The sequence below is a fragment of the Onychomys torridus genome, chromosome 14 (assembly GCF_903995425.1).
Source record: "Onychomys torridus chromosome 14, mOncTor1.1, whole genome shotgun sequence".
Lineage (NCBI taxonomy): Eukaryota > Metazoa > Chordata > Mammalia > Rodentia > Cricetidae > Onychomys > Onychomys torridus.
In genome coordinates this window covers 67,137,182-67,161,099 of record NC_050456.1, presented here as the reverse complement: position 1 = coordinate 67,161,099, position 23,918 = coordinate 67,137,182, and the positions used below count along the sequence as shown (strand labels likewise).

Genomic DNA, 23,918 nt, shown 5'->3' with positions numbered 1-23,918 from the left:
TGTATGACGAGCCATAGAAGTTATGTTCAGACAAGGGGTACGCCCAAACAAAACAAGTATGATGGCTTTAATTATCAGCCTGACACAGTCTAGGACCTCTTGTGTAGAGATTCTCAGTGAGAGATTGTCTAAGTCAGATGGGCACGTGGGCATGTCTGGGGGGCGTGGTCTTGAGCGTACTGATGTGAGAAGAGCTGGCCCACTGTGGTGGCACTGTTCCCTGAGGCTGGGACTCCTGGACCGTGGAAGTGGAGAGCGAGCTGAGCACAGGGGCACAGAGGCGTCCACTCGCTCTGCTCTTGACCATGGCTGGGGCTGGCGGCTTCAAGTTCTGGTCTTGCCCTTTCCCATAGTGACGGACCATAACCTGGATTTGTAACCTGAATAGACCTCTTTTCCCTTAATGTTCTTTCTTTCTGTCAGCACTTTTTTCTTTTTTAAATCATAGCAACAGAAACTAGAACAAGTGAAGTAGAAAAGTACCAATAAAACTAAAAATAAAAGAGATACTGTAACCTCAGCTAGTATGTCTTCCAACTTGGATGGACGTGGTTTCTCCTCCTCTCTTGAATGTTTTTTTTTATGGTAGTCTCTGCTGACGTGGGGAGGGCTGATCATTTCAGTTATTCACACAATTCAAGTCATTGTGTTCTTCCTGCTGTGTGGGATTCATGTTCTTTCCAGAATTCCTTAGACTGAGCCCCATACCCCTCACTGCTAGTTACTGACCCATCTCTGGTATTTGGGGGATCGTACTTGCCTGTGGAATTCTGTGTCACTGAGGTTCTGAAGGGTGTGGAAGGCCTGGCTACTTGGATTTACCTTTGTGAATTGAAGATGAAGCTAAAGGTAGAAACATCTCACACACTCATGGGTTGGCGGAATCAACGTCGTGAAAACGGGTGCCAGGTTGACTCATGCCTGCTGGGGCAACTGTTCAGCATACTTCTTATGTTCGCTGATACTGGCTGAGGCAATGGTAGAGATTATTCCTTCTCAAGATATTCTCTCCATGGCACAGGTGTAGGATAGCATATTCAGGTTCCTGTACCACTTCTGCCTCCTTTTATGGAGCCCTCCTGGCTCCAGCCATCTTTTCATCCACAGTATATCCAGTCCCTGGTTGCATTTCTGCAATCTGCCCAGTTTTCCTCCTGCTCACTGTTAATGATAGTGCCCGTGTCCAGGAGAAGAAAAGCACTCCTCCACGCTACCCCTGACTTCAGCGCATCTGAGCATCAGGTGTAGCCAGCCGGTCACTGTTAAAGATATTCTTGACTGCTTCTCTGTGAACATCTCACATCAGCTGGGGCTTATTTATTTTTCTCCTCAGCTCTTTTTCTTTTAGCACTATGACAGTGTGAGGTCGCACAGAGGCACCTTCTCCTTCACAGCAGTGGTTAATTTTAATTGTCAACTCGACACAACCAGGAGACACCTGGAAAGAGAGTCCCAGTGATGGTGACCGAGATCACGCTACTCCTGTGGGCTTGCCTATGAGGAATCTTTCTTAATTGTATTGTGGAGATGGGAAGACCTGCCCTGAATGTGGATGGCACCATTGTGCTTTGAACGGTGCAGGAGAGAGCTAGCTGAGCACCAGGCAGGCAGGCATGCATTCATTTCTTTGTGTTCTTGACCATGGATGAGCAAGTCTACCACTGCAACATCCCCACAGTGATGGACTGTGACCTGGAATTGTGAGCTACACTAAACCTTTCCCTTTCCAGATTGCTTGTTGTCGGGGTATTTTATCATAACAACATAAATTAAAGGAAGACATCCACTACCTTATCAAGAAGTTCTTTTCATTTTGATTTAGTTAATTTACAAGCATGATGAATCTATAATAGGAAATGTTAAGCCATTCAAAAACATGAAGACAAAAATGTCACTTATAATTTAATACCCATAGGATGATTCCATTTTACTTTTCCGTGTGTGTGTGTGTGTGTGTGTGTGTGTGTGTGTGTGTGTGTGTATTTTGAGACCATTACTTGTCTTGTTATTGTGCTAAAATACTCGACAAAAGCAACTTAAGGAGGAGCGGGTTTATTTTGGCCCATATTTTCAGGGTGCAGTCCTTCATAGCAGAAAGTCGTGGTGGCAGGAGTTTGAAGTGGCTGGTCACAGTTCCTCCACAGCCAGGAAGGAGAGAGAGCTCAATGAATGCTTACACTCAGCTTCCTCTCTTTTATTCAGCTCAAACCCAAACCAAAGGAATGTTACAGCCCACATTTAGGGTGGGCTTTCTACCTCAAGCTAATCTGGATGCTCCCTCACTGACATGGTGAGTTTCTGTGGTGACTCTAAGTCCCTCTGAATTAACAATTCAGATCAACTGTCACTGACTGGGTCTTGTTATATAGCCAGCAGTGGCTGCATAATTTTGATCTCCTGTCTCAGCTTCTTGCATGCGGGGAACACAGGCATGCCCCACCCCGCCATGTCTGGCTTTGAGGCTGTTTTCTGAGCTGAGCAGCTGGAGGACTAAGAGTAAGGCTGAAATAGAAGGACTGGAAATGATTGACTGTTTAAAGCCGGGGAAGGTCAAGAATTTGTTTTTTTAGGATGTCTTAATTTCAGAAGTCTTAATCCATATGTCAGCTCAATTAAATGTTTGCATATGGAACTCAAGAGAGCTCTGCGATGAAGAAATAAAATTGGGAATATTAGCATGTCAATGATTTTTTTTTTAAAATCATGGATGGGATGAAACTACTTGGACAGAGATAGGTGGACTGAGAACTTAGGAACTTTGTTTAATGGGGTCAGGTAAAGGATTTGGAAAGGGTAAAGGAGACTTCAGAATGACAGAAGGAAAACCATGGCTGTTAGTTGAAAAGCCAGAGGAAGTAGATAGTGGCCAGTGTTACTAGTGCTGCTCACAGGTCAGGTAGCAGAGTGAGGGGTAGACACTGGAGTTGGCAACCTGGAACCTTGACTCCAGCAAGCAGAATTAGTGTATGGTGAAGTCACCAGCCAGCTGAGTGATAAAGGGGAGTGATAAAGTGTGACAGTATGAGTAGATGAGTTTTTCAGTAAGTCTGGAGTGGCCATAAGTCAGGAGATGTTTTGTTTGTTGTTTCTGTACTCAAAAAATGGTCTGATGAATAAGGAGAAAGGAAAGGAGGAGACAGATAGAGCCAGCTAGCGAGTGGGCAAACACTCTTTCATTTGAGGAGCTAGGACCCAGATCATGCTGGGTCGATTTTTTCAAAACTGTGCCCTTCTTTAGGAAATTTAAAGTGTACAAAAGCTACAAAATAAAAGTAGTAAGAAAACAGCTTTATACCCTTCATCCAAATTCATTTAGTGTTAGTAGCTGCCTATTTGCCTTATCATCTGTTCCTTTATACTATATCTTCCCCTAGTACATTGCTTTTTATCTAATTTACCATCTATATTCTATTTTTTTAACCAGTTGATCTAATAATGTCCTTAATGGCTTTTCCACTTTTACTACACGAACTCATTTTTGGTGTTAGAACTCTATAATTTGGAATGTTTCTGCAACATTTTGATAATATTGAGAACTTCAGTGAATACAGAGTTCTTCTCACTTTCTGTTTTATTTTTAAAGAACAGTCTGTTAGGGTCCTAGAAAAGTCCCACAAAAGACTGTCATCCACATATACCATTAGAAAGAGCATTTATTATCTTGAGAGTATGAGTTCCACCATGCTTGGGGCCACACATCTGACATATAGGCAAAATGGTGACCTTGAGAAAAGCTTGCAACCTCCTTTTATACACAGCTAAAGGAATTTTAAACACAGTGAGGTCATTCTATTTAGGATTGGCTTATGCAAGTGACAATCATATTAGTATGTTCCTGATTGGTTAGGGCTAGCAGGGGTTGGCTAGGGCTACAGTTTTTCCATTTTGGGGCAAGTCTGGCAAGTCCCAGGCTCTGTCCTTATTTGGTTTTGCCTTGAGATACTGTGGGGGCTGGCTCAGGCCTGATGCCATGCAGTTCCCCTCCTCCTTGCTGTTGGGGGTATTACTGATTGATGGCCCTTTCTTTCAGATACGACTTGCTCAGTCTCAGGAAACTGAAAGTGAGGCCTGCTCTCTGACAGAAGACTGAACAACCTGTTATGGTGTCTCCTTGACCCTCACACAGTTCACTTTAAATATAAAGGCACAGTTAAGAGGATAACAAAATATATAGTACTAACAGAGATGAGAAGAAAGCTAGACAAAGTAAAGTACAGTAAGTTGACTTGAGAAGAAGGAGTCATGCAGAATAGGCATAGTCATTTCAGAGTTACAGGAATCAGTTCATCAAGAATCCTACACAGTTTTGAACATTCATACCACTATTCAAAATTCTGAATACACGAAAGGAAAGACAGGTGAAATGAAGAAGAAAAACAGTAAGTCTTCTATGGTGGTCGGCATTTCTACATTCCTGTGGATAATAGATCAAGTAGACTCCAGTTAGTAAAGCTATAGATGACTCCACAGCACCATCAACCACCATCTTGCCAGTTGTCATCTGTAGGGGTCTTCCCTCAGGAACTTCTGGGCAAGTTCTACACGAGTCTTCACAGCACATTACATCTTACAGTATATTTGCTCTTTATGGTTGAATTATATTATAATCAATAGCAAAGGGTGTCTGGGAAAAGTCCCAGCTATTTGAAAACTATCACATTTCTAAATAACTCATAGGTCAAATAAATTCAAATGGAAAAGTTAGAATGTATTTTGACTTAAAAGATAACATTTCACATCTTTATGAGCTGCATTGAAAATAGTACTTAGGAAGCATTGTTTCTGTCTTACAAAAAAGGAAATCTATCTCAAATTGGTGACCTCTGCTCTCACTTGTAACTCCAAAAAGAACAACTCGTCTGGATACGTGTGCATGTCTTTATACATGCAATGCAGATGAGGCCCCAAATAAATGGAAGGAAGAAATGACAAAGATTAAAGTGGAAGTCAATGTGACTGAGAAGAGAGAGATGAAGAACTTAAGAGCTGCTTTATTTATTTTATTAGTGAATCAATAAAACTGAGAAGCTCACCCACATAGGTGGGGCTCCCAAATTACTAATCTCATGAATTTAAAGGATAATTAGGATATACAACTTCATGTCAACAGTTTGGCAACTTAGACAAAATCGCTAGATTTCTTGAAAGACAACCTACTGTAAAGCCAAGAAGGAAGAGCTAATGGGAACAGTGCTGTCTCTATTAAAGAAATGGATTTTTTTTTAGAGAAAATCCTTCCTATCAAGAAGAATCTAGGCCTGGATGGTTTCAGTAGTGAAGTCTACCAAATACCAAAGAAAGAATAGTAAGCAGTGGAATTTACAGTCTCTGCTCTCTTTCTTCTATACACTTATTACATTATAGTCATGTTTCTCTGGTGTATTTTTTTCTCTCTACTTTTGCACATTGTGAAATTTTACATTAAAAATTTTGAATATGTGAAGTAAATGTTTTCTGTACACGCTTGTAGTATCTAATGAGTAATACTCAATAGTTTTATTCAGTTACCTATTTGTTTGCAGTTGCAGGTCTTATTCCTGCAAACCTTGAATAAATATCAGTTTCCATACACCATTTCTGATGGAGAGACTCCTGAAAACTCACTGCCAACCTTGCCTCTTTACACAGTGACCTTTTCACTGGCCAAGCCTAAATCCTTCTGTTTGTGATATTAGGGATTGAACCCCAAGGCCTCATGCACCCTAGTCAGGGGCTGACCAGTGAACTATAGCCCTAGCCTTCCAATACCATTTTTATATTGCAGGAAGCACAGTGCCATGATATTTTTAATTGCTAATTATATATTTATATACTGTATCATATGGTAAGATATCTTTTAAAGATTTATTTTATTTTATGTGTGTGGGTATTTTGCCTGCATGTATGTATGCACACCACATGAGTGCCTGGGATCTGTGGAGGTCAGAAGAGGGACTTGGGTCCCCTGAAACTAGGCTTACAGATGGTTGTGCATCACCATGTGGGTGCTGGGAGCCAAACCCAGGTCTTATGCAAGAGCAAACAGTGCTCTTCACTGCTGAGCCACCTCTCCTGTGCTATTGTAAGATAGCTTCTGGATACTTAGATGAAAACACATTTATTTCTTCTTAGTTTTTATTGAATGCATATATGTCTGCTTTTCTGTATGTGCATGATGTGTGTACAGGTGCCCACAAAGGTTGGAAGAGGGCATTGAATTCCCTGGGACTGCATTAACAGGCATGTGTGAACTGTCCAGTGTGGGTGATGGGAACCAAACTCAGGACCTTTGCAAGAGCAGCAAGTGTTCCTAACCACTGAACTAACTCCCCAGCTCATTTATATATTTCATTTTATATATCATATATATTTCATTTATATATATCACATATACAAATAAAATTTGTATATATTTATACAAGCTTAGATAACCTGTATGAAGTATGAATATTAGAACAATATTTTCAGAAGAATGGGTGTTTTGCCTAATCCCTAACTTAATATAGTTTCCCTATACTTTTAATTTCCTATTGAAAATTTTCACACTTTCAAAATATTCAAAATACTGTTTGTTTGATGTTCACTTAGTTGTCATGTTTTGGTGAAATGTTTCCTCCATTTTTTTCCTCTTAGGGTTTCTGTGTTTGTATTCCTCTGTCTTTTGGCAGGAGGCTTTTCTGCTTTAGTGCTGATTGGGTTTCTCTGTCCCAAGAGTCCCCTGATAGTTAGTGCACGGTTCTCCCCCTTACTCAGTAGTTTTGTGTGCTGTTTCTCTGTCCTGTGACTTTTCTGCTATTTAAGTCTGACTGTGGCTGAAGGCACCTTAACAGTCATCCTTTGCTTAGGTCTCTGTCTTTTTTTTTTTTTGAGCTGAGGATTGAACCCAGGGCCTTGCGCTTGCTAGGCAAGCGCTCTACCACTGAGCTAAATCCCCAATCCGGTCTCTGTCTTTTTTACATTTTCTAATTCTGAACTAAGTATCTGACTTCATGAAGAATTTTCAGTTGTAGTTGGATTGTACATGTTTGTTTTTTCTTCTTTGAGATAGAGTACCATGTAGCTCAGGTTGTTGTGAAGCTCTCTAAGCAGCTGAAGGTATACCTCCACCTCCCCAGTTCTGGGACATCAGGCATTGCCTCCCATACCTGGTTTAATGCAGAGCTGAGATTTGAACTCAGGGCCTCTTGCATTCTTGGCAAGCACTCTGCCAATTGAGCTATTTCTCTAGCCCCACACTGAAGAGTTTCTTTCCTCAACTGAAGGAATTAACTGGGAGATTAACTTGACTTTATTTAGTTCTCTGAGGTATACAGAGAGGTGTGGATTCTGAAAGACAGATTTCCTTTACTGTGTAGTGAGTTCTTTGACATAAATGTCGATTTTCAGGGTAACTTTCCCTACATTCAGTATTTTCTTAGGTCTCCTAGTAAATGCTCTCTCACATTTATTAAGATATGACTACATGAAAAGGTGTTTCCATTTAAGTTGAATTCATAGGATTTCACCCCAGTGCAAAAAGTGGATGTTATTGAAAGATAAATTCTGGCATAAGGTTTTCTACCTTCATTCCAGAAGCATTTCGGTGTGTGTGAGTGCTCTGCAATAAAGTAATGGCTGGTCTGTAGTATGCCATCTCTCCTGCCCTCTTCTTGTTTGCTTAGTTCTGAAGTCTGAGAGAGGTCTGACTTGTGGCAGAAGATAATTTCTGATCATGAACTCCCCATCCTTGATGACTTTCTGGGGGTGGAATGCCGCATCATTCAGCTTGCTTGTCATTTGCAGTAGTCAGGGAGCTTTCTTGGGACAGTTTTAATGTGCAGGCATGAGTATTCCACATTCAGTACTTGGCAGAGTCTCTTCTACGCCTGAGTTCTATGTATAATGAAGACTGCCTTATTCTGGCACATTTTCTCAGATTCATTATGGCCTGAGGGTTGTTTCCCCTGGAGTTTTTCAGAACTGACAACAGACTTAGGGTTCTCTAATGTTAATAATATGCTTGAGGACTTACTCCAGTATGCACTTCCTTGCATTTAATATACAAGAATGCCTCTCACATCCATTTCTCAACTAAACCATTAGGATACTTCTTTCCATAATTTGATTTTTAAAGTGTATTTCGAAAGGTCAGTAAGTAAATTAGACATCCGAGAAATTCAGAAGGTAGCATTGAAAGAATTAGTTTGGAAGGTTGAGATCAAATGTAGGTGCTTAGTGTCTTGTTCCTAAATTGACCGTGAAGACCTGCTTTTGTCTCCAAGCTTCTAGTATTTTTCCTTCCCCCAGTCTTGAGATCAATATCAAATTATTTTTCTCAGAGCATCTCTTTCTTCAGGATTAAAGGAATAGATTTATAGCTAGGGCACCAACTCGTCCCATCCAGCTTCAGTTTGTGTTTACTTGACTGGTGTGACTCCAGGCCACAAACATCTAAGAGAAACAGTTAAATAGCTATTCCACGAGAAGTAACCATCGAACTCCACTGCTAACACGAATTCCTTTTATTAGAACTGCCAATCCTAAACCAATTTCACACTATCAACTCATTTTCTTCCCAGTAGATCACAAGGGTCACATTTACCACATGGTATTTTTCTTGAAAGAAGTGGATTATGTAGAGATTAAATGTCTTCAATTATGTTGTCTCTCTCCATAGTGTGTTTTTCCCATTTATTTTATTTTTTATGTGTATGAGTGTTTGGCCTGCATGTATGTGTGTGCCTGAGGGTGGTAGTGAGCCACCATGTGGATGGTGAGAGCTGAACCTGTGTCCTCTGCAAGGACAACAAGGGCTGTTAACTTCTGAACCATCTCCAGTCTCTCTCTCCATGGTGTTTTGACATTGTAGGATTTAAAAGTGTTGGCCCTCACTTCCTGGAATGTACCTATTTTGATAATCTATTCCCCAAAGTTCTTCTGGGTATTTGTGACTGGGAAATTCTCTTTCTGCTACCTATAGTTTTTTAAAGACAATCTCATGTAGTCTAGGGTAGCTTTAAAGTTTCTATATAATCAAGGATGACTCTGAACTCCTGATCCTCCTGCCTGTACCTCCTAAGTATTGGCATTACAGACCTTTATCACCATACCTGGCTCCACAGCTATTCTTCAGGTCAAGGCCATGGGAGGTGTCTATGCAGGGTTCTTTGGCTGTGGCACTTCCTAGATGAGGCCTAGACACGTGTCCTAGGTTCACATTGACTCAGTTGCTCCTAAGTAAGGACAGTGTTCTGAAGATACACCTAACTTCCAGTTTGGGACAGTACCTGAATGCCTAGGGGCTTGTAGTCCACTTAGAAGATGAGTCATGTCTGTTAGAAGTTTCTTGTGAAAATGAATGAAAACACAAAGTTGATTCAAAGCTATTAGAATAGATCTAGGCTAGCTGGAAGAAAAGTACATTTTTGGACAATCTAGGGGGATCTCCAAATGAGTAGCAAAAAAGTAATATTGATTTTACTTCTGTCAACCAACAAGTAAGTGGGAATAAGTTTCAACCAACTAGTATAGCTAAGACAAAGGAATTAAGAAAAAGTCAAGCCATCTAGCTAAGGAAGCCACAGATCACTGATGAGATTGATGTCAGTAAGGAAGTGACGGATCACCAATGAGATTGATATCAGTACACAGGTTTCCTCACTCAGGGCTTTGCTCATAGCTTCTCTTACATTGGTAAAAGAAACTGGAGCTAGAAGAGACCTAGAAACACTCACCTGTCCCATATTTTAAGATGAGACTGATATAGAAAAGAGGTTAAGAGAACATATACATGGTATTTGTACAAGTCTTTAGAAAAAAAGACTTTTGCTTGTGCTACATCATTTATTATTTTATAGACAATAACTACATTTCTTGAACAATTATATGCAGATCTGTGATGAGCACATTGTAGAGATACTTAATCAACTTTATGATCTTATCAAATGCTCCCTTCTTTGAGACATTAAAAATATGAAGCTTAGAGTAGTTATGTCATTTACCTAGAATACCAAGACTGGCTAGTAAGAAGCACACTGAAGCCGTGTAATCTGTGACCTTGCTCTCATGGCCACCTATAAGCCCTCCTTTGATTTTTTTAAAGTTACTTATTTTTTTGTTTGCATTGATATTTTGCCTGCATGTGTGTCTGTGTGATGGTGTCAGATCTTGGAGTTAAAGACAGTTGTTAGCTGCCAAGTGTGTGCAGGGAGTTGAACCTGGGTCCTCTGGAAGAGCAGTTAGCACTCTTACCCACTGAGCCATTATCTCTCCAGCCTCCCTCTTGATTCAGTATTTCCATGAGTCCTGATTATGGTCACAACAGGACTGAGGCTGGTATTCACTCCCCTAGGGAACATGATAGTTGAAATCATGTGGTGATATTGTGTTCCCCAAAATATTGTGCACCCTAATAAATTTATGAGGCCAGAAAATGGTGGCACGCACACCTTTAATTCTATCACTTGGGAGGCAGAGATCCATCTGGATCTCTGTCAGTTTAAAGCCACACTGGAAACAGCCAGGCATGGTGACTCATGCCTTTTGAGAAGCAGTTCAGCTGAGAGCCATTCTGGATGAGGACTCAGAAGCTTCCAGTCTGAGGAAACAGGATCAGCTGAGGAATTAACGAAGTGAGGTGGCTGTGGCTTGTTCTGCTTCTCTGATTTTCCAGCGTTCACCCCAATACCTGGCTCCAGGTTTGTTCTTATTAATAAGACCTTTTAAGATTCATGCTACAAAATCAGGAGTGCTGTCAGTTTATAAATGGCAAACCAACAGGTTCTATATCAGTAGTCACTGGTTTCAGACTTTTTTCTGAATCCAAGCATCCAGAGCAAATAGAGAAGAAAAAAACAAAAACAAAAACAAAAACAGGTACAACAGTCAGTGTCCACACAGGAAAAACCTAGACAGGCCAGTTCCTGGCCTGGGATACTTCAGTGCTGTCTTACGGTGGGAGAGGCTACTGAGTGGCTATCTGAGCCCATAGACAGTTCAGTACACACAGCAGTGACTTTTGTGGCTGCTCCCCCAGTTTTCTTCAGGGTAGGGCCATGTTTAATGCCAGGACATGTCAGTATGAGTCTGTGAAAGTCAAAGACCATGTGCCCTGAATATAGGACTCCCAGATGATCTGCTGCCATTGTAGGGCGAACCTAGGGCATTGTATGAATAGCAGCATGTGAATTTTATGGTGCTCTTGCTCACTGGATACTAAGTAAGCACTGCAGATAAGAACCTACTGAGCATGCTCCTTAGTCTTCACATAGTTATCTCCATCCCTCCCCCCAACACCCCAGTGCTTTACAGAATATGGTTTGGGGTGGGGTGGGGGTAGTGAGAGGCAGGACAAAATACCTCAGAATTTTGCTATTGTTTGAAGACTACATTGAGAATTTTTTGTTTCCTTATATCATAGCCTCTTTAAAATAACCTTTTACTTTCATACTTATACAAGGAAAAGCCTTCCCGGAAGTTAATTTTAACCTTTGGATTTGAATGATGGGAAAATCAAAGGGATTGATTCATCATCATGGTAATTATGGGCTGTTTGACTCAGTCATGCTATCCAGTGTAAGTTCAATTGAAAAATAATTTGTAGATGATTAGGTTAATGGTCAGTTGGCTTGTGTGCCTTGTCTATTACTGTCTTGTCTGATTTGTTAGCTGAGTAAATATAATATTTTCCTAAATTTAAATTTCCATTTTCTAGTCTTTTAGGTCCTGGTACTTGTGTGTATCTTGAGACATCCGGCTCCTATTTGAGAACAAATGTCAAGATAAAACTGGAGTGAAGTCTTCCACATTTTGTTTAGCTTCATAGTTCTTTCTATAAGTAGGAAGCCACATACAGACCGAAGGTGCTATATCTTGGAATCATAATCCGAAGACCTGTTATACTACCCACTTATCTACATCCATTTGTTTATTTCACTGTCTGTTTAGAGAATGGCAACTGTCTTCATTGCAGGGACAGGAAAGAATTAGGAGACAGATGCTGACTCATTAGGGAAGTTATAGGAAAGACACATTACCTCTTCCTTGTGGCTGGATGTTGTGCTGATACTGTAGACAAGAAGACAGGAAGCTTCCTTCCTGGAAGTGGACACTGAAGATGGGTAGGATTTGGGTTAGAGGTGGAGCCAAGAGGAGACAGCAGTAAATGAATGTAGAGAATTGCCAGCAGCTCTCCTCGAGCTGTCATGGAGCCCTCTGCTCTGCTAGGGATAACCAATCATAGACTCAGACTTCCCCATAAAAGCCCCGGGTATCATCGTGGCTTTGCCGGGGTGTTTATCACCGCCACTCCACAGCTGGCAGTGCAGAAGGCAGGCTAGGCTGTCTGTTCCCCAAGGCCCTCTCCTTCACACCTCTCATAGACTCTTTTCCTCCATGGTGTTTACTCTCAGATCTCTGTTTGTCTCCTTGTAGCAATGCTGTCCCAACACTCTCCTCTTAGATCTGGACACCCTAATCTGTCATGACTTGAGCCATTAGGCAAGTATCTTTTCCAAACCAGAGTTCGTTAGAATCCCGCTACCTCCTGCACCACCAGGAGTATATAGTATGTGACTGGAAATGACCCCCGTTCAGTCTCATTCTCTGACCTCAAGCAGCTGAGAGCTGGGAAGGAGGTTAAGGGCCAGTTTGCAGAGAAGGATGAGGCTTTAAATTGCTGAGTGAGGCAGGACTTGGCTCTCTTAGCACCAAGCACCTTTGATACTTTATGATGGGGAGACGTGCATAATGAAAAGGTGATGATTCCTGTCCGTGTTCACAGGAATAAGATTTCTATTCTGCTGTAGCCTGCTCTTAACTTGTCTCCCTCCCAGTGATACAGAAAAGCTTGATTTCTTCTAGTAATAGACATTCTGTTCTCTTTATTCTACTTTTCTGCAGGCGGTTGGAAGAAAATATCAGTCTTCTGAATTTACTTATCCACCTTGCTCTGACAACTCAGCATGTTGGTGTCACGTACATCTCTCTTTTTATACAAACACAGCACACCCCCAATCATGGCTGCCCAAACGTGTAATCTGAATTTTATTCCTCAAACTAGAAAAGGGCTTACATTATGCTTTTTTTTTTTTTTTTATTAAGTCCTTGGTTTTAGGCATTTCAGTCCTTGGGAAAATGAGTATATGGAACAGTGAGCATGAACTTTGCCTTCTTCGCTAGACCTAGGACCAGCCTCACAGCCAAGACACCTGCCATTTTTATTGTTTTCTCCTTCCCTCTCCCTGGGTTTATTACAGTTTCTAATTTGAGCTCCCTGTGATAGCCAGACACCAGACTGCCTCATTCTCAAGAGGATTTCTCAGTGTGCACTGACCCCGAAGCTTAGAACTATGAACCACAAAAAGATATACATAATGGAACTTTCAAAGAAAAAAATTTTGATAGTTTTATTCGATTGTTTTGAATACATTCACCCCTGTGGTGAAAGCTGATTACCCTCCTAGGAATCAGCTTTTCAAAAAGTAGGAAAAAAATCACCTTCGTAGTCTCTTGCTATATGGTATATCTGCATCACACATATTAAGTAGTTCAGGAAGTAAAAACGTATACACATCTTCATCATAGAACATGAAAAGGATTCATTTTGCCCAGGATAGATTATAAAATGGAAGGCCATATTTTCCAGTTGTGTAGAAAATGCCTAGATTTAAGAATCAGGAGGGATTTGTAAAAAGTATTAGACTTTATAATGCCCTGGACCTTAAGTGTTCTTCAAAGGCTGTGTATTCACAGCTGGGCCACTAGCTTGTGATGTTCCTTAGTGGTGGTGGGGCCTTTAGGGGCAGGGCCCAGTCCAAGGAAATTAGGTGTGCCCTTGAAGGGGATATTGGGGCACTCTTTTTTATATATCTGATACTATCAAAAGGATGGTTTCTCCCATCGTGCACTCCAGGGACCATTGACTGAACCCTCTGAAACCAGAGGCAAAAATAAACCTCTGCTTCTTTTGGATTCTCTGTCTTATATTTGTCTGCATGGCAGGAAGCTAGCAGTCACTAAGCTGTGAGCCTCAGTTTGGCATCTCGTGAGACCACTTCCAGTGACACTGCTGAATAAGGAAATGAGGGGACTGTCCTGTTAGTAAAAAAGATCTTGCTAACAGAAAAAACCAAAAGGTCTACAAAGCACCCATAGAGTCTGGGTACACTGGCAGGTTGTATAGGACACCTCTGTAGACCTGTTAGAGAACACAAACATCCAGACCCTGTAATCCTTCTCGTCAGGAGGATCGTGGCCCTGATTTGTTACTCCAGAGGTGTGTGTCTAGGAAACTTGTTTAAGTGGAGCAGTGTACGTAGAGAACTCAAGATCGTGTTTGAATTTAGAATTTTATAGAACATGCTCTTTTGCTTCGGGGTGGGAGGCACAGATAATGCATTGGGTGTAAACTCTGACGTAAATGGAGTTATTGAGAGTCTTTTTGAAGTGGTGATTTTTGATTTGAATATTGCGACAGCAGGTGGAGCCAGTAGTAGGAGTTCTGTTTCTAGGCCACTGAAAAAGCAGCAAGCTCTACAAACCCTACATCACTGTGTTTTTTGCAAAGCTTTAGTAAATTATTAAGTATTAGCATTGGAAAGCAATTGTAGTATTGCAGCAGAAAAGCTGCGCTCAATGAAAACTTAGTCTTCAGAAAAGAGGCTTGTTCTGTCCTGGAAACCAGCCTGAGGGCATGCTGTGGATCATGTGTTTACACGGTGTACCCTGTGCCTCTGACCCACCACTGAGTTTAAAATATGAGGTATATGACTCTGTGGGGAAAAGAGTATGAAAAGACATGATTATTCATAATAGTGTTATTTGAGTTATAAGACTGTTTTTCATTTTAAGTGGTAGTAAACATATAATTTAAGTATTTTTTCCTATTAAAAACTAAAGAACATTTGCTTCTTATACTATACAATTGTGAGATGATGACCTGTATACTTTATAACTTCAACTATGGATGTGTTATCTGAATATGTAATTAAGAAGACAACAGCATTCATATGCTCCAGTTTCTTATGAATCACACAGGGAACCATGCAACTATACTCCACCCCTCATTTCTCTGAGTGAGCTGCAGTGATCAGAGTGTGTTTTCTTTCTCTTTGAATTCTGTTTTTTTCCTAAGGTGATGGTTCATTTTACTGGCCATGTAAATAAATATGACTTACTTTTTGCCATTACTTTTTGGAGTTAAAGATGATTCAAAACACACATCTTAATGTTTTGTTTTTTGTTGAGAATTAGAAATGGTATCTCCATGGTCATTCTTATTTAGTCAGTGCATGTTACTTACCCAGAAAGCATGTAATGAATGCCTGTTGCACACAGGCTTTGTGCTAAACACTGGGGATGAACTTTTAAACAGCACATACTCCCTTTCCCTAGCATCTCTCAGCTAAACAGTTAGTCAGTCCACTGCCGTAGATCCCAAGCCTTTCCTTGAGTGTGTTGTGACCTTTGGGCTTTTGGTCACAGCAAAAGGGACCCAGCTGAGAGACATCAGAGACCTTTAAAGTGGGGGAAATGCTTCAGTTGCATCTGGAACGAGATGTGTGATTAAAAATTCATTAGGAGAAGTAAAGCAATAGGTTCTTTCAGGCAATGTATTTACATGTGCCAGGGCACTAGGTGCGAAGAACCTATGGATACAAGAAGTATCAGGATGCTTGCTAGAGGGGCTGGACTGTGGGCTGGGGTAGGAATCTGATGGATCATACAGAATGCACACCACCTATGAATAATTTATTCAGGAATCTCAACAACTCTAGATGTGATTTAATGTATTAGCTTTTGGAGTTCATGAAACTAAAGTTATGGATATGATCTTTGGGTACATGCATGGCTAGACTTCAATTTCAACCTCAGCTAGCATTTTAAAATATGTTCTCTGGTCACAGGGTGATTAGATGGGAATGGAGCTGCATCAATCTCTGTCCTTAGCAACTACAGGGAAAAAAAAACTGCATATGCAAATTCAGTGCAGTATAGTCTACCGTCTGTATCCAAAGTTGCTGCACTTCAGCCAACTATGATGGAAAGTATTTGAAAAGAAAAATCACATCTGAGCTGAATGCATGTGGACTTTTTCTTCATCATTGTTGTCTAAGCAAGGCAGTCCAATTACTTACATGGCGATTATGTTACATTAGCTACTACAAGTCATTTGTGTAGGGTTATACTCAAACACTACATCATTTTGTATAAGGGAGTTTTGCATACTCCAGTTTTGATACCTTCTTGGGGAATCCTGGAAAACCCATCCTCCACGGCCCCCAGTGGACATGGATGACTGTATTTATTGAATACCTGCCGGACATTGTAGCTCGGAGATAATGCCTGCTCTCTAAAGAGTAAGGCCAGCTGCCTCCCAGTCATATTTCCTCTCAGCTGTCTCCAAAATGTCATACAGTTAACACATTTAAACCACAGCACTTTATCTGTCCCCTGGTCCTGCTTTTCCCCTGGGCCTTTTCATCCCTTTAACTGACACCTCAGACCACTGAGTAGTCAATCCAGAACCTCTGTGTTGTAGTTGACATTTCACCCGTCACGTCTAACTCCTTCTCAAGTTGTGTCATTTCTGTTCGGAAGCATGGCCTTCCACCCCATCTCTCGCACTGCTGGTGCACACAGGGCTCTCGCCTCCTGACTCCATTCTCCTTTTATTTATCCCAGTCCTTTTGCACAAAAACAGTAACCCGAAATACCTTTCCCAAGTCTACATCAGAACATCTCCCTCCGTAATGAAAACCCTTCCCCGATTTCCTCTTGCAGCCTCAGTTATTTTCTGCAGTCCCCAAGGGCTGAGAGTTCAGGCCTTGCGTTCCTCGCCAACTCTGTGTTGTATTTCTTCCTCTCTCCCTAAACCCAGTCTAGTTGCATGGCCTTTCGTGTCCTGGCCCACGGCCTGGGCACGTGCTGGTCCACTGCCTGGATTGCTCCTCTTCTCCTTCCGTAGCCATTTGTATCTTCGTGGTGTAGGTCTTAGCTTAAGTGTCTCTTCCTCTAAGAGCCCCCTCCTCCAGTCTGTGCTACAAGGACTCCTGGGTGCCTCTTGCACAACCCTCCACGCTTCTCCCGTCGTTGCACATGCCAGTTTTCAGGGATGTGTGCACTTGCCGTCCAACTGCGTACTGGCCACCTCCCATAGTATGCTGTGTTCCCTTGGATCTGGAATCACACTCTTTCTCACCTTCCACCTCCAGCATTTATTATAGTGGCTGGCACATAGTGAGTCTTTAAAAACTGTAAAATAATCATTTAGAAGCGTAAAGCTACATGGAATTTTTTTTTAAAGCTTAAAAGTCATTAATCTCAAATAAGAAAAAAAATTAAGAAATTTATTTGTTTGTTTGTTTTAATGTGCTTTTGTGTTTTTGCCATGGGTGTCGGGTCCCTGTAGTGGGTAACTGTTCCACCTATGACCTTGAAGTACCCACCAGGGCCTGGCCACTGGGGACCCTTAAGATTTGCGATGCACGTCTGCAGCTCTTTCTTTGCTCCCTCATGGTTTTGGATGCTGGGATCAACTGGCTAGCACAGTTGGTAGAACATGAGACTCTCAATCCCAGGGGTGAGGGTTTGTGCCCCACGTTGGGCACCAGATAATGTGAGAATGCCACAGAGTCTGCTTTAATGGCAAAGGAATTTATTTGGGAAAGAAAACTCACAAGACAAAATAGAGGAATTTTTAATAGGATCCTGGAAGGGTGAGGCACAGTCCCACACTATTCTGCCTGCTATCTGCCTGGTCTGTCTCAGCATCCAAAACCATGAGGGAGCAAAGAGAGAACTCCATGTGTGCATTCCAGGTCTTGAGGGTCCCCAGTGGCCATGTTCCAGTAGCCATGTTCCAGGGGCAAGTACTTCAAGGTCGTAGGTGGAACAGGTCTCCTGGAGCTGGAGTTATAGACAATTGTGAGCTGCCATGTGGGTGCTGGGAATTTGAACCTAGGTCCTCTGGAAGAGCAGTCAGTGTTCTTAACCACTTAGCCATCTCTCCAGCCCCAAGAAAATTGTTTTAACATTATAAACTCTTAAAGCTATTTTGGAAAAGGCATATGGCTCAATATTATTAGTTATGTTGCCCAAACGATAGAGTTACACATGCTTACATAGTTTGGGGATATTTTTAAAACAAAGTGATAACTTTTTAATGGAAATCCTACATTATGCAAATGAACTGCTCTTTCTACATATTTCAGGCTCAGTTCACTAAAATGTCGAAATTCTTGGCTCCACTCCTTAAACCTGCTACAAAGATCACATTAGAATTCATTTTAATAGACATTGTTAGCACAGTACCCAACCTCATATCATCACGCTGGGCTCTTTTATTATGAGAGTCGCAGGAAGCTGAGCCTGAGGCTGTGAACACGTTGTGGGGTGTATCCAGGGCTGGGGATGGTGCCAGCTCTATTGTTTATGTAATATTCTTTCCACCTTTATCTCTGGCATACAATTGGTGTTGACTTTTGAGAAACTACTTCTCTGACCCTATCTCCCAGTTGGAGGAACAAAACCTGCTGAAATGACATCTGGCTAGGAAAGAAAAGTACTAAAGCAGCTTAGTGGAAGGAAAATTAGGCAACGGTCTTTAATAAGCAGTTCCATGCCTGCCTTTTGAATCCATCAGAGGGAGTGTTCAACTTTTTCAAGGTCATGGATCCTCCAGCTCTTGAGAAGCTCAATCAGCCTGTGTATCTCTGGTGTTCCCTGCTGATTGCTAGGGTTGAATTTGCTTAGCATGTTGCACAACACAATGTCTGTCTGACTGTATTTATAAGTAAATACCCTTTGTGAAAGATAAAACTCAGATTGTTTGTGATATTTATCACTGCTCATGTCTGGCTTACTTCTTCTTGAAGAGGAATGTAGTCATCTTTGGCAAATTGTTCTTCTCCCCCCACATCTTGTAGGTATATCACTTGAGGGGTTTTTAAATGCCGTAAAGAGAAAGAAGGAGGCGCAGCTCTATCGCAATGAGATAAGGCACATCTTCACAGCTTTCGACGTGCACTGTAAGTGTCTTCAAAGTGTTTTCATGTAAGAATTGCTGCTGAGGAATTGGGAATGGGAATAGATTCCCCAGTGGCACAGTATACTTGGAAGATCACTACCACACTCATTGGCTGTGGCCACAGGTGTTGGTGGGGATCCTTTCCTACTTCAGGATGCTTAGTTTCTGGCATACACCTGGATGAAATAGTAACCAGTATATAACTGGATTTGTGTGTTTGCCTATTGTACCAGTGTTGTAGTGGTGACAGCCAAAAGACTGGCCGTATGGGTATATAGGCCACAAGCCACCCTTGGACATGTGGAAGACACTTCTGCAATGCTCACTTTCACCCACATCTGACTGGAAAAATCATTCTCCACACTAGGTGTGGCTTCCAAGATTTATACGCTGACTATGATTGTATTTTCCCCTAAATAGTAATCTATCATAGGTCTAATGCCAAGCTGGACACAGTGAACTTGGAAGACTGGAAGGTTTGGGTAGATCCCAAAGACTTGAAACCTAGTGCATAATTACGGTCTGGTCTATGCAATCCTTTCCCTAGGACCTAGAGACCCAGAAAGTGCAAGGCTTATCTAGGAATGCACCAAAGGGTAGGGTATCACTACCACATTCTGAAATTCTTCCAGGGAGATGTGTTCACTGGGTGTGTAATGACCTATGTAAGATCAACTGTAAATTGCTGCTGCTGCTGCTGCTGCTGCTGCTTCTTCTTCTTCTTCTTCTTCTTCTTCTTCTTCTTCTTCTTCTCCTCCTCCTCCTCCTCCTCCTCCTCCTCCTCCTCCTCCTTCTCCTTCTTCTTCTTCTTCTTCTTCTTCTTCTAATTTTAGTAATATATTAAAATTTAACTTCCCATAACTATTATGAATGAAGTCATAGTTCACGGGGTTTGTAGGAATAAGTGAATGTTTAATATTTTGTTTTCATATAGATCGTGGATTTTTAACTCTAGAAGATTTCAAAAGGGCATTCAGTCGAGTGGCTCCCAAGCTACCTGCCAGGACAGTGCTGGAGGTGTTCAGGTACCACGCTAAGATCGTTGCATCCGCCGCTTACCCTTGTATTTACCATTTGCTCTCAAGAATTTTCACTTTAACAGAGAGCCCTCATTTATGCTGACTTTTCACTTTTGGACATTTCCTTCTTACAGCCTATTTTTATGGTCCAGGAGAGAAATCCACAGTTAGTTGTGAGTCTAGCTACCTCTTTGACAGGGCCTTATAGAGAGAGAAAAGGAGAACCTTGTGAGTTTATGTGTCACAATAAAGCTTTATTGATATTTGACACAGTTGCAGAGAAGAGCTGGAGGCACCATGGCAGCCCCTCATTCATCTGCCTCCTAAGCCGCTGCCATCGGTTCAGCTGTGGTTTACACCTTAAGAGCATCTCTTCAAAATGAGCAAGTAGCCTGAAAGCCATTTGTGCTGGGAACCTGCAGACTGCCGTGTTAGGGACACTAGCATCAGCATGTGCAGACCTGAGAGAGTGGCCCCGCTGCCCCTTCTCTGATCCCTAGCTCAAGCCCAAAGCCCACTGTCACTAGTTTATTAAATAGACTTTAATCACTAGCAACATCCAGAAAAACCAAAATACTGAAAGATCACAAAAGATAGTCATGTATTTCTCTCCAATAAACGTAGCAAACTGAGGCCTGAATGACAGCGTCATAGTTATGAGGGGGCTGGGTTCCCCATGTTGTTTCTCTGGTGGCTTTAACCCCTGCTTTTTTGCCCTCTGGGATGGCTGTTGAAATTGGAGCTATATGATCTGAATTAGGAGCAGTTGAGAGGAAAGGACAGAGCTCTGGTTCTTCTTTTGAGGTTCTATATCAACCCTTAAGCCCCAGTGACCAACATTTAGGTTCAAGGCTGCTTGTGTCTACAGGGGAGAGAGGAGCTTTGGACAGTCCTGTGCCTGCTTAGTAGAGGTTCTGATACTGAAGAAGAAAGAGAAGGAATGGATATTGGGGACATCTGGCAGATTTTCCCTTTTGGGAGAAAAGTAATTGAATGGAATCTGGCTGGAAGCCAGCCCTGCTCAATAGAAATTATCAAGCAGGTTATTTGAATAAGGATTGTGCGCATTATCATTAACAGTGACATATATGAAATTCATTTGCTGCCTCGCTCACAAGCAAGCCATTGAGCAGGCTATTGAAGGAGAACATGTATCCTGATGCATACAAAGTGAATGCGGAAAATGTAGGTGATTTTGTAAAAGCAGGTTCTTAAATGTATACTAGCATCTGTGTATGTGCTTCGTGATGAACAGTGAATATCAATGTATTTCTACTTTTCAGTGATAGATTTTGAGAGGAATTAAAAATTGGCATTCATTTCCATGTATATATAGAAATATATATAAAGGAGTTGCCCGAATTTGCTGACCTTCAAGTGATTGATACATGGTTGTAGTAGGTGCTACCTTGTAGAGATTGTTGAAGAAAAATATTTTTTTCCTGGTACTGGGCCTCAAACCCAGAGCCTCTTGCATGCTACACAGGTACCCTATCACTGAGTTATAACACACCCACCTCACTTTGTAGTTTTTTTTGTAGGCAGGACCTCACTAGGTTGTCCACACCGGCCTGAATCCCGTTCTGGGTGTAGCCCAGGCAAGGTCTTAAATTTGTGTTATCCTGCCTCAGCCAGGCTTGGGGAAAATTCCCTAATATAGCCCTTTGAGACAGAGACAGTGCTTAACCGTGAGTGGAAAAAGTAACAGTTTCCAGGCCAAACTCTGCTCTACCACCTTTTTGAAAACATGTTTGTAAATATGACTTTATTTTACAAAATTGTGTCTGTTGCCTATGAAACTTCTTTATATCTGTGTTTGCTAAGTTGGAAAATGAAATGTTCTGACCTGGCTAAAATATCTTGCAGTTTTAGTAGTTTGAATTTTTTTTTCAAGTGTATCAGGATGGCTGGGCAAGGGGTATCTGAGGTCCTCCCCTTCCTTGTGCCCCACCCCTTCCTGAGGAGCTACTGACAGTGAATGGCAGCTGGGGAAGGGGCCACATCTGTAGTCAGTAGTGTAGCCACTGGTAATTAACCCACACCCATGCACGTGTACATTTTTAGACTCAGTGGGTCATTTAAAAACTTCATGAGAGTAAGAATGGGGTGTGCTGGGAGGCAGAAGGATTCCAGAGAGCATGGGAGGGGAAAAAGAGGGAGATGAGGGGTGAATATAATCAAAATACCTTACATACATGAATAAAACTGTCAGAGAATAAATTAAATAATTTAAATAAAAAATAAATTTATTTTTGTAAAACAAGTCCCAAAACCTTAATATGTTTTCCAAACCTACCTGTGATATCAAGAAAGGTAGATATTTATTTCTGGGTTTCACTCAGCAATAGGAAAACAATATTAATTGAACAAATTCAAAACTGGTTAAACCTTTTCATCATCAGTGGGTGGAACTAAAAGCAGAAGGCATCAGGGCCATGATCACCTGGTCTCATTTAGAGCTGTGTAATTTAATGAGGTGTCTATGACAGCTCCTAAAGCCAAGTCTCAAATTAAACTTTAAATTGCTCAGTCAGAAAGGATTAAGTCAAGATGTTCCAAAATAATAAAGTAAATTAAGTCACATTGTTATTAAATGTTATGAATAATTTCTAGTGATAACAGTTATTTGCCATTAATAATAAAATCCACATTCTAAATTACTTAGCTATTTTCTATTATATTTTCATAATTACATAATTGTTAATAGAGTAACACATGTGCATACAGCTATGAATACATGTATTTGTATTGTGGATTTTATGCTATCAAGTCGTGTGCTATTTACTAGTGTTGTATGCCCCAAACAATTTAGAGACCACCATAATGTACAGCCAAAGCAAGGCATTTTAGTTGCTTGAGCGTGCCTTATTTAAGTCCATTATATTGGGCTGGGGAAATGGCTCAGCAGTTAAGATCATTTGCTGTTCTTGCCAATGCAGCACACACATTGGGTGAATCACAGCCACCTGTAACTTCAGTTCTAGAGCATCTGACACTGTCCTGGCTTCCAAGCGAACCTCAGCACATGTGCACACACACATAAAAATAAGATCTTCTAAGAATTAGTTTATTATATCAACACCATAATCTATAAACTAGACACAAAAGAATATAAATATAAACAATTACTGGACTCAAAGGGGAAAGAACAATATTTCCTGTTTGTGCAGATTGAAACAGACCAAAGAAATAGAGGTGTCTGACATCCAGTAAGCAAAAGCATCCCCATGTCAGTGGCACTAGGGGTTTTCAGGCATAGGAAAATAAAAATGAGCTGCTGGAGCTCTTCACGATGTACAGTGCTGTGATGGTTCCAAGGCGAGGCTCCCTCTTTGAGAGGCCAGATAAGCTGGAGGAATTTAAACAGGACCAGAGTTCCTTCTGGTTTGATGACTTGGGGGGAGGCGGAGATGAATTTTTTGATCTAATGGCGTCAGGTTCTTCCTGGAGAAATTTCTAGAGATCAAGAGTAGTCAGTTTTAGAAGTGACCGCCCTTGTTATGCTCTCATTCTGCAAACCAAAGCAGACTCCAACTGTGAAACCAAATAAGCAAATAACAGCAGCCAAGAGTTACTTTACTTTCTAACTTGATAAGAACACTGGCATGTCCAGAATTGCTTCAGAGTGCGGCAAGAATAAGACAGTATTTTTATAGCGTAGGTGACTAGTTGGCCATTTTGTTGATGTCTAGTGGTTGTAGCACACAAGTAAAAGCAATGTGATTGTCAACAGAGGTGCTCATTTCTAAAACCCACATTCTGACTGTGGTGTAGTAGTCCTTTTCCTGTACTGTCTTGTTAGTCCTACAGTTAGATGGATTCAAAGCTCACCTCTGAATCATGTTCCATAGCTTTTGCTTCTAAGGATTGCATGAACCACATTTCCTATTGCCTTCTATATTCAGAAATACTCA

At 41.3% G+C, this 23,918-nt stretch overlaps 1 protein-coding gene across 1 annotated transcript in view; it reads left to right on the top strand.

Annotated features, from left to right (window-relative positions):
- The window catches only part of Efcab11 (EF-hand calcium binding domain 11), a 158,571-nt gene that overhangs the window by 8,177 nt on the left and 126,476 nt on the right, over positions 1 to 23,918 (top strand). The window contains exons 4-5 of the mRNA XM_036206242.1: positions 18,885 to 18,986; positions 19,920 to 20,010. Coding sequence (XP_036062135.1) covers positions 18,885 to 18,986; positions 19,920 to 20,010 — 193 coding nt within the window. The remainder of the gene's footprint in view (positions 1 to 18,884; positions 18,987 to 19,919; positions 20,011 to 23,918) is intronic.